Genomic DNA, 11676 nt, shown 5'->3' with positions numbered 1-11676 from the left:
TTATTGTCATAGCGAATATTTTGTGAAATATTTTTATCATATAATTTAGTGGGCCCATTTAAATGAATCCAAATAAGTCATACAGATAAAATATATTATAAATATCATAAATATTAGTTTTTGTATATGTGATTAGAAAGTGTATAAAATCAAGGTTATCGGTAAATCTGGAGAAAAGAACATGGAAGGGATTCCGAGTGAACGAGTATATAAAATCGCTTTTACAGTTTGGAGATTAGTTACGGTAAGCATTTCGCTGTGATCATGGCGATTACGCGCCTTATAATATTTTACTACTCTCGGCGATTAAAGGCTCGTTTTCGTGGCTGCTTTCGAACGAGAAAGCACTTCCTACCTTAGTACCTTATTCCTATCTCCAAATAAAATATATCCGATTGTAATAATAAGACAATTTATTATACCAATTCCATCGAATTAATTATTAAAAGGAAAAAAAGATTTTCAATCTATTATTATTATATATTTAAAAATCGTTGTAAAAGAAATTCATTATAATTCAATATTTTATTAATGATTAAACATGTGTATTTAATTTGAAATGTTGCCGTTATCATGAATGTTCGTTCGCTTTTTTCAAATCAGCCCCCTTTTAAAGAAGTTTTCATTTGAAATATATAAATGTAAAAAGAAAATGAAGGAGGAGGAGGAGGAGGAGGAGGGTGGGGGGAAATGTTTATAACGTTAGAAAGAAAACAATTTATCGACCAAGTGGAGTAACGATCAAGTATTAATTTTCGAGGGGGGAAACTCGGCTCGAGTCGAGAGGTGCTTGAGGTTTGAACTTTAAGAAGAAAGAAAAGAGAAAAGGAGATCCACGATGATAAGTGGCGTCGGAAGCTACCAAGCAGGCAGGCAGGCAGGCAGGCAGGCAAGCAAGAAAGTAAAAAAAAAAGAAAAAAAGAAAAAGAGAAAAAAAGAGAAAGAGAGAAGAATAGGTAGGCAAGAATGTGAAGTAGGGTGATTTCGCAGCGAGGCCTTTCTAAGCGGTTGGATTAAGTGCTACGTAAATTCTGCTCGGCTCGAGTTCTTCTTTCTCAAGCCAAGTAAAGAATCGCCATAGCTTTTGCTTTCTTTCTTACTTGTTTTCCGTTCTTAAAAACGCATGCTCGATCTAAAGAAAATCAAAATTACGTTACTTACTCTTGTCCGGGGTTTACCTTCGTTCATAGAGAACATGTGTAGTTCAAGACTAAGAAGATTATCTTATTTAACCATTCTTTATCGCCGATTAATTTATAACCATTGGGAATATTTGTTGACAATTTTTTTTTACTTTTAATTTTTACTTATCATTATTTTTATTTATTATTTCTTTCTATTATGACGGATTAATTATTATGAAATTTATTTATTTTTCTTTTATTTGTAAATTTTTGATTTGCCCTTTTTTTTATTTGTTACTTATCGTAAATAAAATAAAACATGTTTAAACATTTCTTTTTTATCGACGTACCAATCAACGCCATGTCTCAGTAAGTAACGTTTCGTTGGAAATTCTATTAAGTACCTTGTAATGATAAAACAGTAAGATCAAGGTTAATATGTTGGTAACAGGAGAAAATATTACCTTAATAATTACTTAATATCGACTGAGGAATCATTTTGATTATATCCATCGGATAACGTTCCATCGAATGTCGATAAAGAAGTTCAACATTTAGGTATTACAAATGAATGGTTAAATATCTCGATCAAGTAACTTAATTAATAACAGGGAGAGAGAGAGAGAGAAGGAGAGGATTAAAGATATAATTGATTCATTACATTTTACTCAGGACTATAATTACTATCGTTTAAAAATTACATTTAATTTATTTCATTGAACGACGAGTAGGCAAATCGTTCAAATAATCGGAATAAACGAAGGAATAAAAAAGAAAGTATTATTAACGTTATTGTTTTTATTAATAGATCCTTGTTTTATTATTATTATTTTCTTTTTTTTTTTTTTTAAACACTATCTTTATTTAAAAAACAAATCTATATAAATGCGAAATTTATTAAATGTGGAAAGTGTACCAGCACGGAAACAGTTCGTCGAATCGATGAGACCGGCCGATCGAAGTAACAAGTGCTTGCAATTTACATACACATATGCATTTATTATGCATACATATACATATATAAATATATATATATATAGATAATTTTTTTGTTAATATAATATTATAATAATAATAATATTTATATACTTATATGTGTATATATATGTAAAAATATGTTTCTTTCCTTAGGAACTGTGCATTACCTATGCGTCTCGCAATTTTTATGCACATCAAACGGTTGTTTATAAATAGAATGTCGGTGTAAAAGATCAAGGAAATTGTAAGTGCGTCGAGCACGTTGCGACGATCAACGAACTATGAAATAAATGATGTGACTCGTGTTAAATAACATCAAAGCTTTTTGTTTATAGACAAATGCGATGATCAGATTTTCGCGTGTTTATAAACGAATTCGAGATGTTCAAATTATTATCTCGTTTAAAAAACAAAGCAAAAAAAAAAAGAAAAATAACACCTATAACAACGTAAAAAAAGTAACAAAAACGAACGAACACTAAACGAAAAACTAAATATTTTCTAATATCAATCTCTCGTCATTTTGTTCTTTCATTTACGAAATAGAAATAATTAAGAAACTAATTAAAAAGAATTACAACAATCTATAAATCATATATATTACTGGTAGTAGTACTCTATATTTCTAGGTTGCCATAAATGAATGTTTAATCGATGAAGTTACAATGAAATACCTTCTTTATCCGTTATGCGCAAGATTTTCTCTGCGCAAGCGTATTAAATACAAAACTGATTTATAAAATCAGATCTAAAACACATGATAGCAATTGACAACATTCAACGCAAATTTTGTCCACTTTCAATGAAAGAAAAAAAAGTTAAAAGTTAAAAAATTTAACTTAAATTCGTAAAAACATAATTAAATATTAAATAAATCGATCTTGTTAATACATTTTTAGCAGTATTTTGGCACGCGAATTGGCATCCCCACTTTTGTTCCTTTCATTGAAATAATAATCGCGCATTCGTATAAAAAATTCCAACCCAGTTCATCGATAAGCACAAATCGCAAACTTTGTCAGCCTTTTTTTCGTCTTTCAACAATATAGTACTGCTTACCGTCTATTATATTATATTTAGAGAATTATTTTTTTCCGACGTTCAGTCTCATACACGCTTTTTCCTCTTTCACCTATCTATTTATCTATCTATTTACTATCTCTTTGACTCACAAATTCGATATCCCTGCGAGTAGTCCTTCTTTCAAGGAAAAAAAAAAAAAAAAAACCGATTTTTTCTCGTCGACCTTTCTTCTACCCTTTTATTTAATTCACTTTTACTTTATCTGTTCTTTTGTCTTTTTGTCTTTCTCATCTATTCTTTCATGTAAATCTTGAAAGGGTTCTCCAGGAAGCAGACACTCGCTATACCCTCAGCAAATTGGTATGGGGACAACTGCTTTTGCAAGCCAAGCCAAGCTAAGTTCATCTCCATTGCGCAAGCACACTCCATATTGAAGCGTGGTGCTAAAACGTGACCAAGACAAAATTGTCTTATATATAAATATACGTATACTTGTTATTTTTTGCATTTTATTAGTATTCTTCTATACCGCAATTGTATTTCTCAACAGTCATTTTATGCCAAATCGATTATTTATGAGACTTTTCTATTTTCTAACATATGTGTATGTATATTGTAAATACTGACCAGACTGATCGTCGTTATCCGTATGTCATAATCTCATATTAGCTGGACACCCGTGGTTCATCCTGTATTCGACATACAACATACCAGTATTGTGCCAATAGTAAAGTGCCAACACGACCAGCGCGTGCCACCATTGATGAGACGAACCAACGTAATCGACCCAACCTAAAATCATCCAATAATACAATCAATTAACATTCTTCTTTTCCAAAAATATAATATAGGATGAATAAATTCGAAAATATCGATAAACGAGAAATATTGTTCATAAGTCTTTGAAGATTATTACCAGGAATTAAACGTTCGGGTATCTTTGTCAAATATATTACAAAAGCTAAACCACTAATGGCATACATTCCAAGGACCCTTGGTAGTAGCAGTCTAACGATCGGATTGTCCATACCACCCATTGCTATACTCCAATGCAGTGTTGGCAGAACTCCATAAACTGCCCAAGCTACGAATACGATCAACTTGACGTTTCCGTTTACATTCAACTTCGGTATCTGCAGTACCATAGCGAACAGAAATATCACTAGGACTGTCACCAAATAAAATTGTTGCAAATCCTACAAAAATAAAATTATCTTTATTTCATTATTATTATTATTATTATTATTATTATTATTATTATTATAAGCAACAAAAGAAATAGAAGAACTGAATAATTTGAATTTATTTCAATTGCAAATGTTGTATTGTATTGTATAAGTAGATTGAGGATAGAAGGAAATAAGAAGAAACATGTGAGATGATTGTCGTTGTACATACCTTGTGACACCAAAAGGCATAGTAAACACCAGACATGTAAATCGATAGGAGACTTAAAGCTATACCGAAAAGATCAAAAGATAAAAAACACCAATAATCTTGTTCACTTCGACAGGAGAACGTATGGTATACTGACGATAATATCATGCATACCTATATATACATGAAAACCAACATAAATTAATTGATTCTATAAACGTTATTATTAAATGAAATGAAATGGAATGATTAAAATTCACCTGGAAGCAGATTAATAGTAAAGCTACTATAATTTTGTCTCCGAAAGGTGCGTGAATATTTAACAAGCAAAGATCGTACAGGGTTAAACCGAAAAATAACATCCATCCAAAAATGTGACTCCATATGTTGATCGTCTCGTTCGTCCACCAAAATATACTACAAACAAAAATTAAACAAATTTATAAAAATAGTACATTTTATTTATCCTTTTTTTTTTGTTACAATTTTTTTTGATCTGAATATCGATCTGAATATCGTCGATCAAAAAACTTTAATCTATAAAACACGTGTCAAGGTTACTCGTTCGGATAATTGACATGCTTACACGTGGCTTCAATTATGTATATGTGTTTTAGATATAATTACCTTTCCACGCATAATTTTGTAGTTAAATATCCTCGATAACCATTAAGTATATACGGATTGTGTCTAAGATATTCTGGTGCATCTTTGAATGATAGCAATCGTCTCAATTTGGTTTCATTATTGTTCATTAATACTTCTCTCTTGATCGATGAATCCGTCGGAACGTGATCGCACTGTAAAAAATATCTATTTAATATTTTATATTTATTTATATATAAAAGTGCGAGGGGATAGGTAATGTGAGGAAAATCTTTCAGAAAAAAAAAGCTAGATTGATTTGAAGGAAAGTAATAAATGCTAATTGTAAGATAATGACTGTAAATGTTTTGCAAATCTTATAAATAAAAACTTGTTTTGTTGGTCTTTATTTCTAAAGCCGATATATCAAAGATCCAAAAACTAATTAGAAACCATTATATACTAGTATATATATATATATATATATATATATTTTTCTTTATGAACCCACCAAAAAATTGTATTTCATATTTTGATTTATTTCAATGATTTTTTTATATTAAATAATTTCTTTTATATCGTCGTCCCTTCTTCTTTAATTCTTTCTAGTTAAGAATTCAGATTATTCCATCACGTAACACTCATATATATATATATGTTGTCTCTATATGTACATAGGTACTTGAGTATGTGTAAAATCATCGTTCGTTAGCCTTACTCGTTGTAACTGTTATGTAAGAAGTACTACTACAAAAGTAGAAACAAAAAATGAATTCTTAGAAAATATAATAACTGACATAAATTGATCAGAAAAATATATAACTTGTAAGTATTTTCATATGTAAATTAATGATATTTTGTTTATAATAATAAAATATATAATAAATTATATAATCTATATACACAGTTGGTGTAAAAAGTATTCGTACACATATGAATTTGAAATAAAATCTTGTCAAATTGTAGATCTAGATTTATAATGAAAAAATCGGCAGAAACATACGAGTTAGCTATACTTATTTGAACTATTTGCAAAAGAGTTTGTATTTAACCATAATAAGAAAGAAAAATGATTATTAATTGACATAATTAATGTAAAAGTTTATTAGAAATATCGCCAAATAGAAAACAGACCTCGATCTACTATACAAAGTATCATGTATATGTATTTATAATTATGTATCAATGTTAACACGTTTACTTCCACGTGGTTCCCCCGTGATGACTGACGTTATTATAATATACTGTTTCATATCTAATCTTATATTAGAATAGTGGCATGTACGGTAAAACACGTGAAATTATATAAATATGATTATTTCGTTAGTGCTGAATTGACAAGTTTTCATCCTTATATCTAAATAATTGTATTTATCAACAAAATCACGAAACATTTATTATATTTTTATTATGTGAGTTTATACCTATATAGATAATTAAGCATTAAGCGATAAATCAACATAAATTTCAAAAGAACAATGGACTTTGTTCATTACGTTCGTTATCAATGAATATAATACATATGATTATTGTATTTATGATTTTATTGTAAAAGATAAAGAAAGGAAATGAAGAAAAATTCCATTTACATAATTTTAATCAATCTCAGACGTCATAAGCGTGACAACATAACGAATTTCATTAACGATTAATGAATAAAATTGTCAACAATCTCCAGATATATATATATATATATATATATATATATATATATATATATATATATATATATAGTTTATTTAGTTGTAATTCTTTTCCATTCAATTTCAAAAGTTATGAGAGATAGGTATAATATGAGATGTAGAAAAATGGGCCGAAATGATTTGGAAATTGAATTTGAGAAGGAGGTTACCAATAAAGGTGAATACGATCGTGCCTATACGGATGTTTATATCGCAAGATAGAAAAGTATTGAAGTAGGACACAACGGGACCGGTCGGTCTATCATCAGAGTGTGTCAAGTTTATGCCAACGGGCTAATACACACATATGTATAGGTATATGTAAAATCTATCATAGGACATATGCTTAAGCATAGTGTATATGCATACTTAATCTAAGTAGAAATAAATGTAGTGACCAAGCTAAAAGTTTCGCGTGAAATTGATTTTTCGCTTTTCAACAAATTCTTTTATTTATCGTATAATAAACTTTTATCTAGTTTAATTTACTATTTTCGTTAAAAAAAAAAAAGAAAAAAACCAATTAATTTTATTAGAAAATCCATTCCATTTTGCATTGAGTAATTAATATTATTCTTGCTGAATTGATTGAGAAATGTTTTATTGGTCAATTCAATGTTATGAATCAAAGTTGTTGTTTTCATTTGGTACTCTGGAAAAAAAAATAAAGATGCAATCATGAAACGTGGAAAATTAGAGGTCGGAAATATGACATTGAGAAACGGAGCGTATCGCGATCGTTATTTTAAGTCAGGAATAGAAGGACTATTGTGAAAGCTTAACGATTTCATAAAATATGTGAAAACATTGTCTTTACTTATTGACGAAATTATAAGATAACACTAATTTTCAATCTTTTTTTATTCCGTTTCTTCCTCCTCCTCCCCCCACCCACCTTTCACTATAATTCATAAAATTCACGTTGATTTAATTGTAAAAATTGAACGATTCGAAATTGAAAGATAATTTCTATATCTAAGAACAAGGAAAAATGTGATATAATATATGGAAAAAGTAGGAAAAAAGCGTTTGATTGATTAATATTTATTAATTAAGCGAACTAACCTTCCTGACGAGAGCCTGAAGATGATCCTGTATCGTATCGATTTCATTATTATTATGTGGTTTTTCTTTAGATGACTCGTCCTCGATCGATTCGTTCACCTTCTCCACACCTGCCAGTAATTTCATCATAGGAATGGCCGATTTGTGTTTATTTCTCTCTATGATAGATATGATGAAAATGTTTCATTACAAAATCATAATATAATATCAAAATATAAACTACTTCATATTCCACAATTATTCTTTTAATATAATACGAAGAAAAATAATTTGAAAATCTTATTTATTAAAACATGAAATGTGTTAAAAATTTCGCTATTAATTATCGATCACAATCGAATAGAAAAATATCACGTACAAAATTTCTACTCGTTAAATTCGAAAGATGAGATAGCAATAAAAAAAAAAAAAAAATACTTAAAAAAAAGAGGCCATTTCAGAATTCATATCCACAGTGACCTGGAATTTCTCGTTGTTTTCTTTTTATATTTTAATTATTATTATTATTATTATTTTTTGTTGTTGTATTTTTTTCTCTCCTTCTTTCTTTCTTCCTTCTGATCGAAGCTTATCTTTTTCTTGTGTATATAAGTATGCGTTCGTAAAGATCTTTCATTGTTCTTTCACTCTCTCCTCGCAAGATCTCTCGACTTTAATTTACGAGAAAGTCGAAACAGAAAAAGAAATGGAGATAGACAGAGAGAGAGAGAGAGAGAGAGAGAGAGAGAGAAAGAGATAAGAATAAACTTACTCTCCTCTCTCGTATTTAAGTGGAAATGTTATGGCGTTTCGTTTTACATTCTTGTGAATAAACATCGAAAGCAATCGTTAAAAACTGAAACCATAACTTTCATTACTGTTCCTAGTACGAATACGCTCGTATAACTATCCAATCACATAAACATCATGTATATATATACTTCCGATCGATAAGTTAATGATAAGAAAAATCTGTTATCTGTTAAGACTATAATTAATATTTGGTGAATGAATTATATTAACGATCTATCCAAATTTTCATGTCAATTATTACATTTCATATGAATTATTATTATGAATAATTTGGAATCTGTAATAATTTGATCTGTAATGAAAGTTAACATATAAGTAGGAACTCCATTTAAATTGGAGATTTAATAAGTAATTGCGGAAATGTGTTTCCTTCCTTATTGATTCGAGAGATACGAATAAAATGTAAATGCTTATTGTTTCATTTGTTCTCGTTGTTTTGTCCTCGATGTTACAATTTCCATATGAAAGTATAATATCTATTGACACGTAATATCATTTCATAGAAGCCAAGGACTATAAATTGACTTACTACTTACGTTCGATCTACAACGTTGAATCGATGAATAATTCCTTTTTCTTGTTTTCTTGTTTTCTTGTTTTCTTGTTTTCTTTCGTTAGAAAATGATTTGTATTTTTAATAGCAATAAATACAATAAAAATAAACAAAATGTCTAACAAAAGAAAACAAGAAAAAGGTAGAAAATATAAAATACTAAAATTGAAAACTCGTTTGACTTGTTTCAACTACAACTATGTTGTACTAGACATCCGTTTATCAGAGTTCAGATTCAAAGTTGTATGATCGTTTTGTTAGCTCTAATGATCTACATACTGAAGACTCAATAGATCCTTTTTTTCTTCAAACCATTCAAAAGAGTGACACGGTAACAACTATAATGACGGCAGTTAAATCAGACTGTCACGTGATTTATTGAAAAGGAACGTACCAAGAAGAACTCGTGTGCTCTTTCTAAAGGCAAACGAGATCAAATGAAAAATATTCAAAGATCATGGTAACAAATGTTTTCATCAAATAAAAACCAAAATTTAAAGACGAAAAACAATGTCGTTCAAAACAACAATTTTTTCCTTTCGAGAAAAAAAGAATATACATTTTTTTAAATAAAATAATAAATAAATTGAACAAACGTACCTTGGTGTAGATAAAAAAAAAATATAATTGTGTCTGTTAAAAAATTGCGGAAAGAAGAACTCGTATGATTGAAGACTCGTTCACAAATATAATAAATTAACACATTTTGTTCAATCTACTCTCTCTCTCTCCCTCTCTCCCTTTCTCTATCCCTCTCTCTCTCTCTCTCTCTCTCTCCCAGTTTCTATAGGAAGCCGCTTAAACACGCCTAAACGGTGTACCGATCGCGTCGTGCTCGGCACTGAGACTGAATCGACGCGAGAGAAAAGCGCGAAGCCTCGCACGATCATCGACCAATGGACGAACGAACCAAACGGAAGGGTGAACTCTTGCGAAGTTACTTTCGGAATCATATTCGACGAAACTATTTCATTTTTATATTATTTTTTCTTCTCTCTCTTTTTCTTTCTCCAATATAATAAGTAAGAAGAGAGTAAATATAATAACGTTTTTAATCAATTTTTTGTTTCCTACAAACGGGCCACTTTTACATTCACGTGCATTAATTTTTAACAAAATTATTTCCATTTGTTTTGTAAAACAACAAAGTTTTTTTCTTTTTTTTCTTTTTAAATAGACTATTCTGATATTTTTTTGATTTATTATTCGTTAAAAAGATCTATTTTTGTTTTACATAATATATATATATATAATTGCAATTTTAAACATGGCAAGTAGAGATAATTGGACAAGTTTGTTCTTATTACTTATAATAATTGTGATATATTATAAATACATGGATTATTAAATACAAATTTAATCGATTATTTTGTTTGAAAAAGGAAAAAGAAAGAGACATGATTTTTATTACACTAAATGTAAGTAACCAACAAAATTCGTGAATTTTAAATCAATAAAGATAACCGATAAACAAATCTGTCAACGGAACGAATTTTCTTGGTTACCAGATAATTATATAAATATATATAATTATTATTACTATTATTATTATTATTAAATTGAAAATCGTACATGTCCCCCACTTTATTTCACACAAACACACTTTACATATATCTGTTTTAATATTTAAATCTTATTATTTAATTTCATATCATTCTCATCTAAATATTTTCAAAAGGAATCTCCTCATCTCATAAAAGAAATACGCGTTGTATGTTTTGCCTGTCTTATGCGTCCACTTTCACTATACTGCACCTCTCACATCCCAAGAATAAGAAAGAAACGGAGATAGAAGGAAGAAAAAAAAGAAAGAAAGAGAGAGAGAGAGAAAGAGAGAGAGAGAGAGAGAGAGAGAAATTTCGATCTTTCCAAGATCGTGAAAGCGGGCCGAGCACCGCGCACTGCTTTCGCATTGAATGATCCATAGATCCTACTTAAACGTAATATTTTATCTTAATTTTCTATAAACATTTGTCTATCATCATCATCATCATCATCATCATCATTATTATTATTATTATTATTATTATTATTATTATTATTATTGTAATAGTAGTAGTAGTAGTAGTAGTAGTAGTAGTAGTAGTAGTAGTAGTAGTATCAGTATTATTAGTATTATTATTATTATTATTATAATTATTATTATAATTTTTTCTCATACCTTTCATTTTTACAAAAATTAATGAATGAATAAATTAATTACATAAATAAATTTGTCAGGTGAATTCACACAAGTTTTCAGAATCATATATATGTATGTATCATCATATGGACTTTATTTATATAAAGGGCTAATGCTAAAATGTACACAAGATAAGTTATTCAAAATGTTCGTCGTGTGTGATTTTGTTATTTTACTTATTTTTTTTTTTTTTTTATATTATTTTTCATTTCTGTTCTTTTTTAACGTTTATTTTATTTTTCCTTTGTTGTTAATTTTTCATTACGACATCGATTATATTATTAATTTAATTACGCACGAATAGTTTCCTCTTTA

At 28.8% G+C, this 11676-nt stretch overlaps 1 protein-coding gene across 4 annotated transcripts; it reads right to left on the bottom strand.

The window, feature by feature from the left end:
• Positions 1 to 1902: 1902 nt before the first annotated feature.
• On the bottom strand, positions 1903 to 10399 carry LOC107067152 (progestin and adipoQ receptor family member 3). Of its 4 annotated transcripts, none has more exons than XM_089170784.1 (8): positions 9780 to 10399; positions 7835 to 7944; positions 5130 to 5302; positions 4763 to 4919; positions 4524 to 4676; positions 4042 to 4321; positions 3753 to 3917; positions 1903 to 3568 (listed from the first exon to the last, which is right to left on the bottom strand). In XM_089170784.1, exons 3-7 carry the CDS (start codon positions 5255 to 5257, stop codon positions 3778 to 3780), a joined length of 858 nt encoding a protein of 285 aa, XP_089026910.1. In that variant the 5' UTR covers positions 5258 to 5302; positions 7835 to 7944; positions 9780 to 10399; the 3' UTR covers positions 1903 to 3568; positions 3753 to 3777. The 4 variants fall into 4 exon arrangements, with proteins under 4 accessions (XP_089026910.1, XP_015177878.1, XP_015177882.1 ...); XM_015322392.2 differs by having other exon boundaries at positions 7835 to 7992; positions 9780 to 10395; XM_015322396.2 differs by lacking the exon at positions 9780 to 10399 and adding an exon at positions 9459 to 9734 and having other exon boundaries at positions 7835 to 7992.
• Between the last annotated feature and the right edge of the window lie 1277 nt (positions 10400 to 11676).

The sequence above is a fragment of the Polistes dominula genome, unplaced genomic scaffold (genome assembly GCF_049000335.1).
Source record: "Polistes dominula isolate Pdom_NZ unplaced genomic scaffold, Pdom_raw_medaka contig_79, whole genome shotgun sequence".
Classification (NCBI taxonomy): Eukaryota; Metazoa; Arthropoda; class Insecta; order Hymenoptera; family Vespidae; genus Polistes; species Polistes dominula.
The sequence above is the reverse complement of the archived record's forward strand: the minus strand, read 5'-3'. Positions and strand labels throughout refer to the sequence as shown.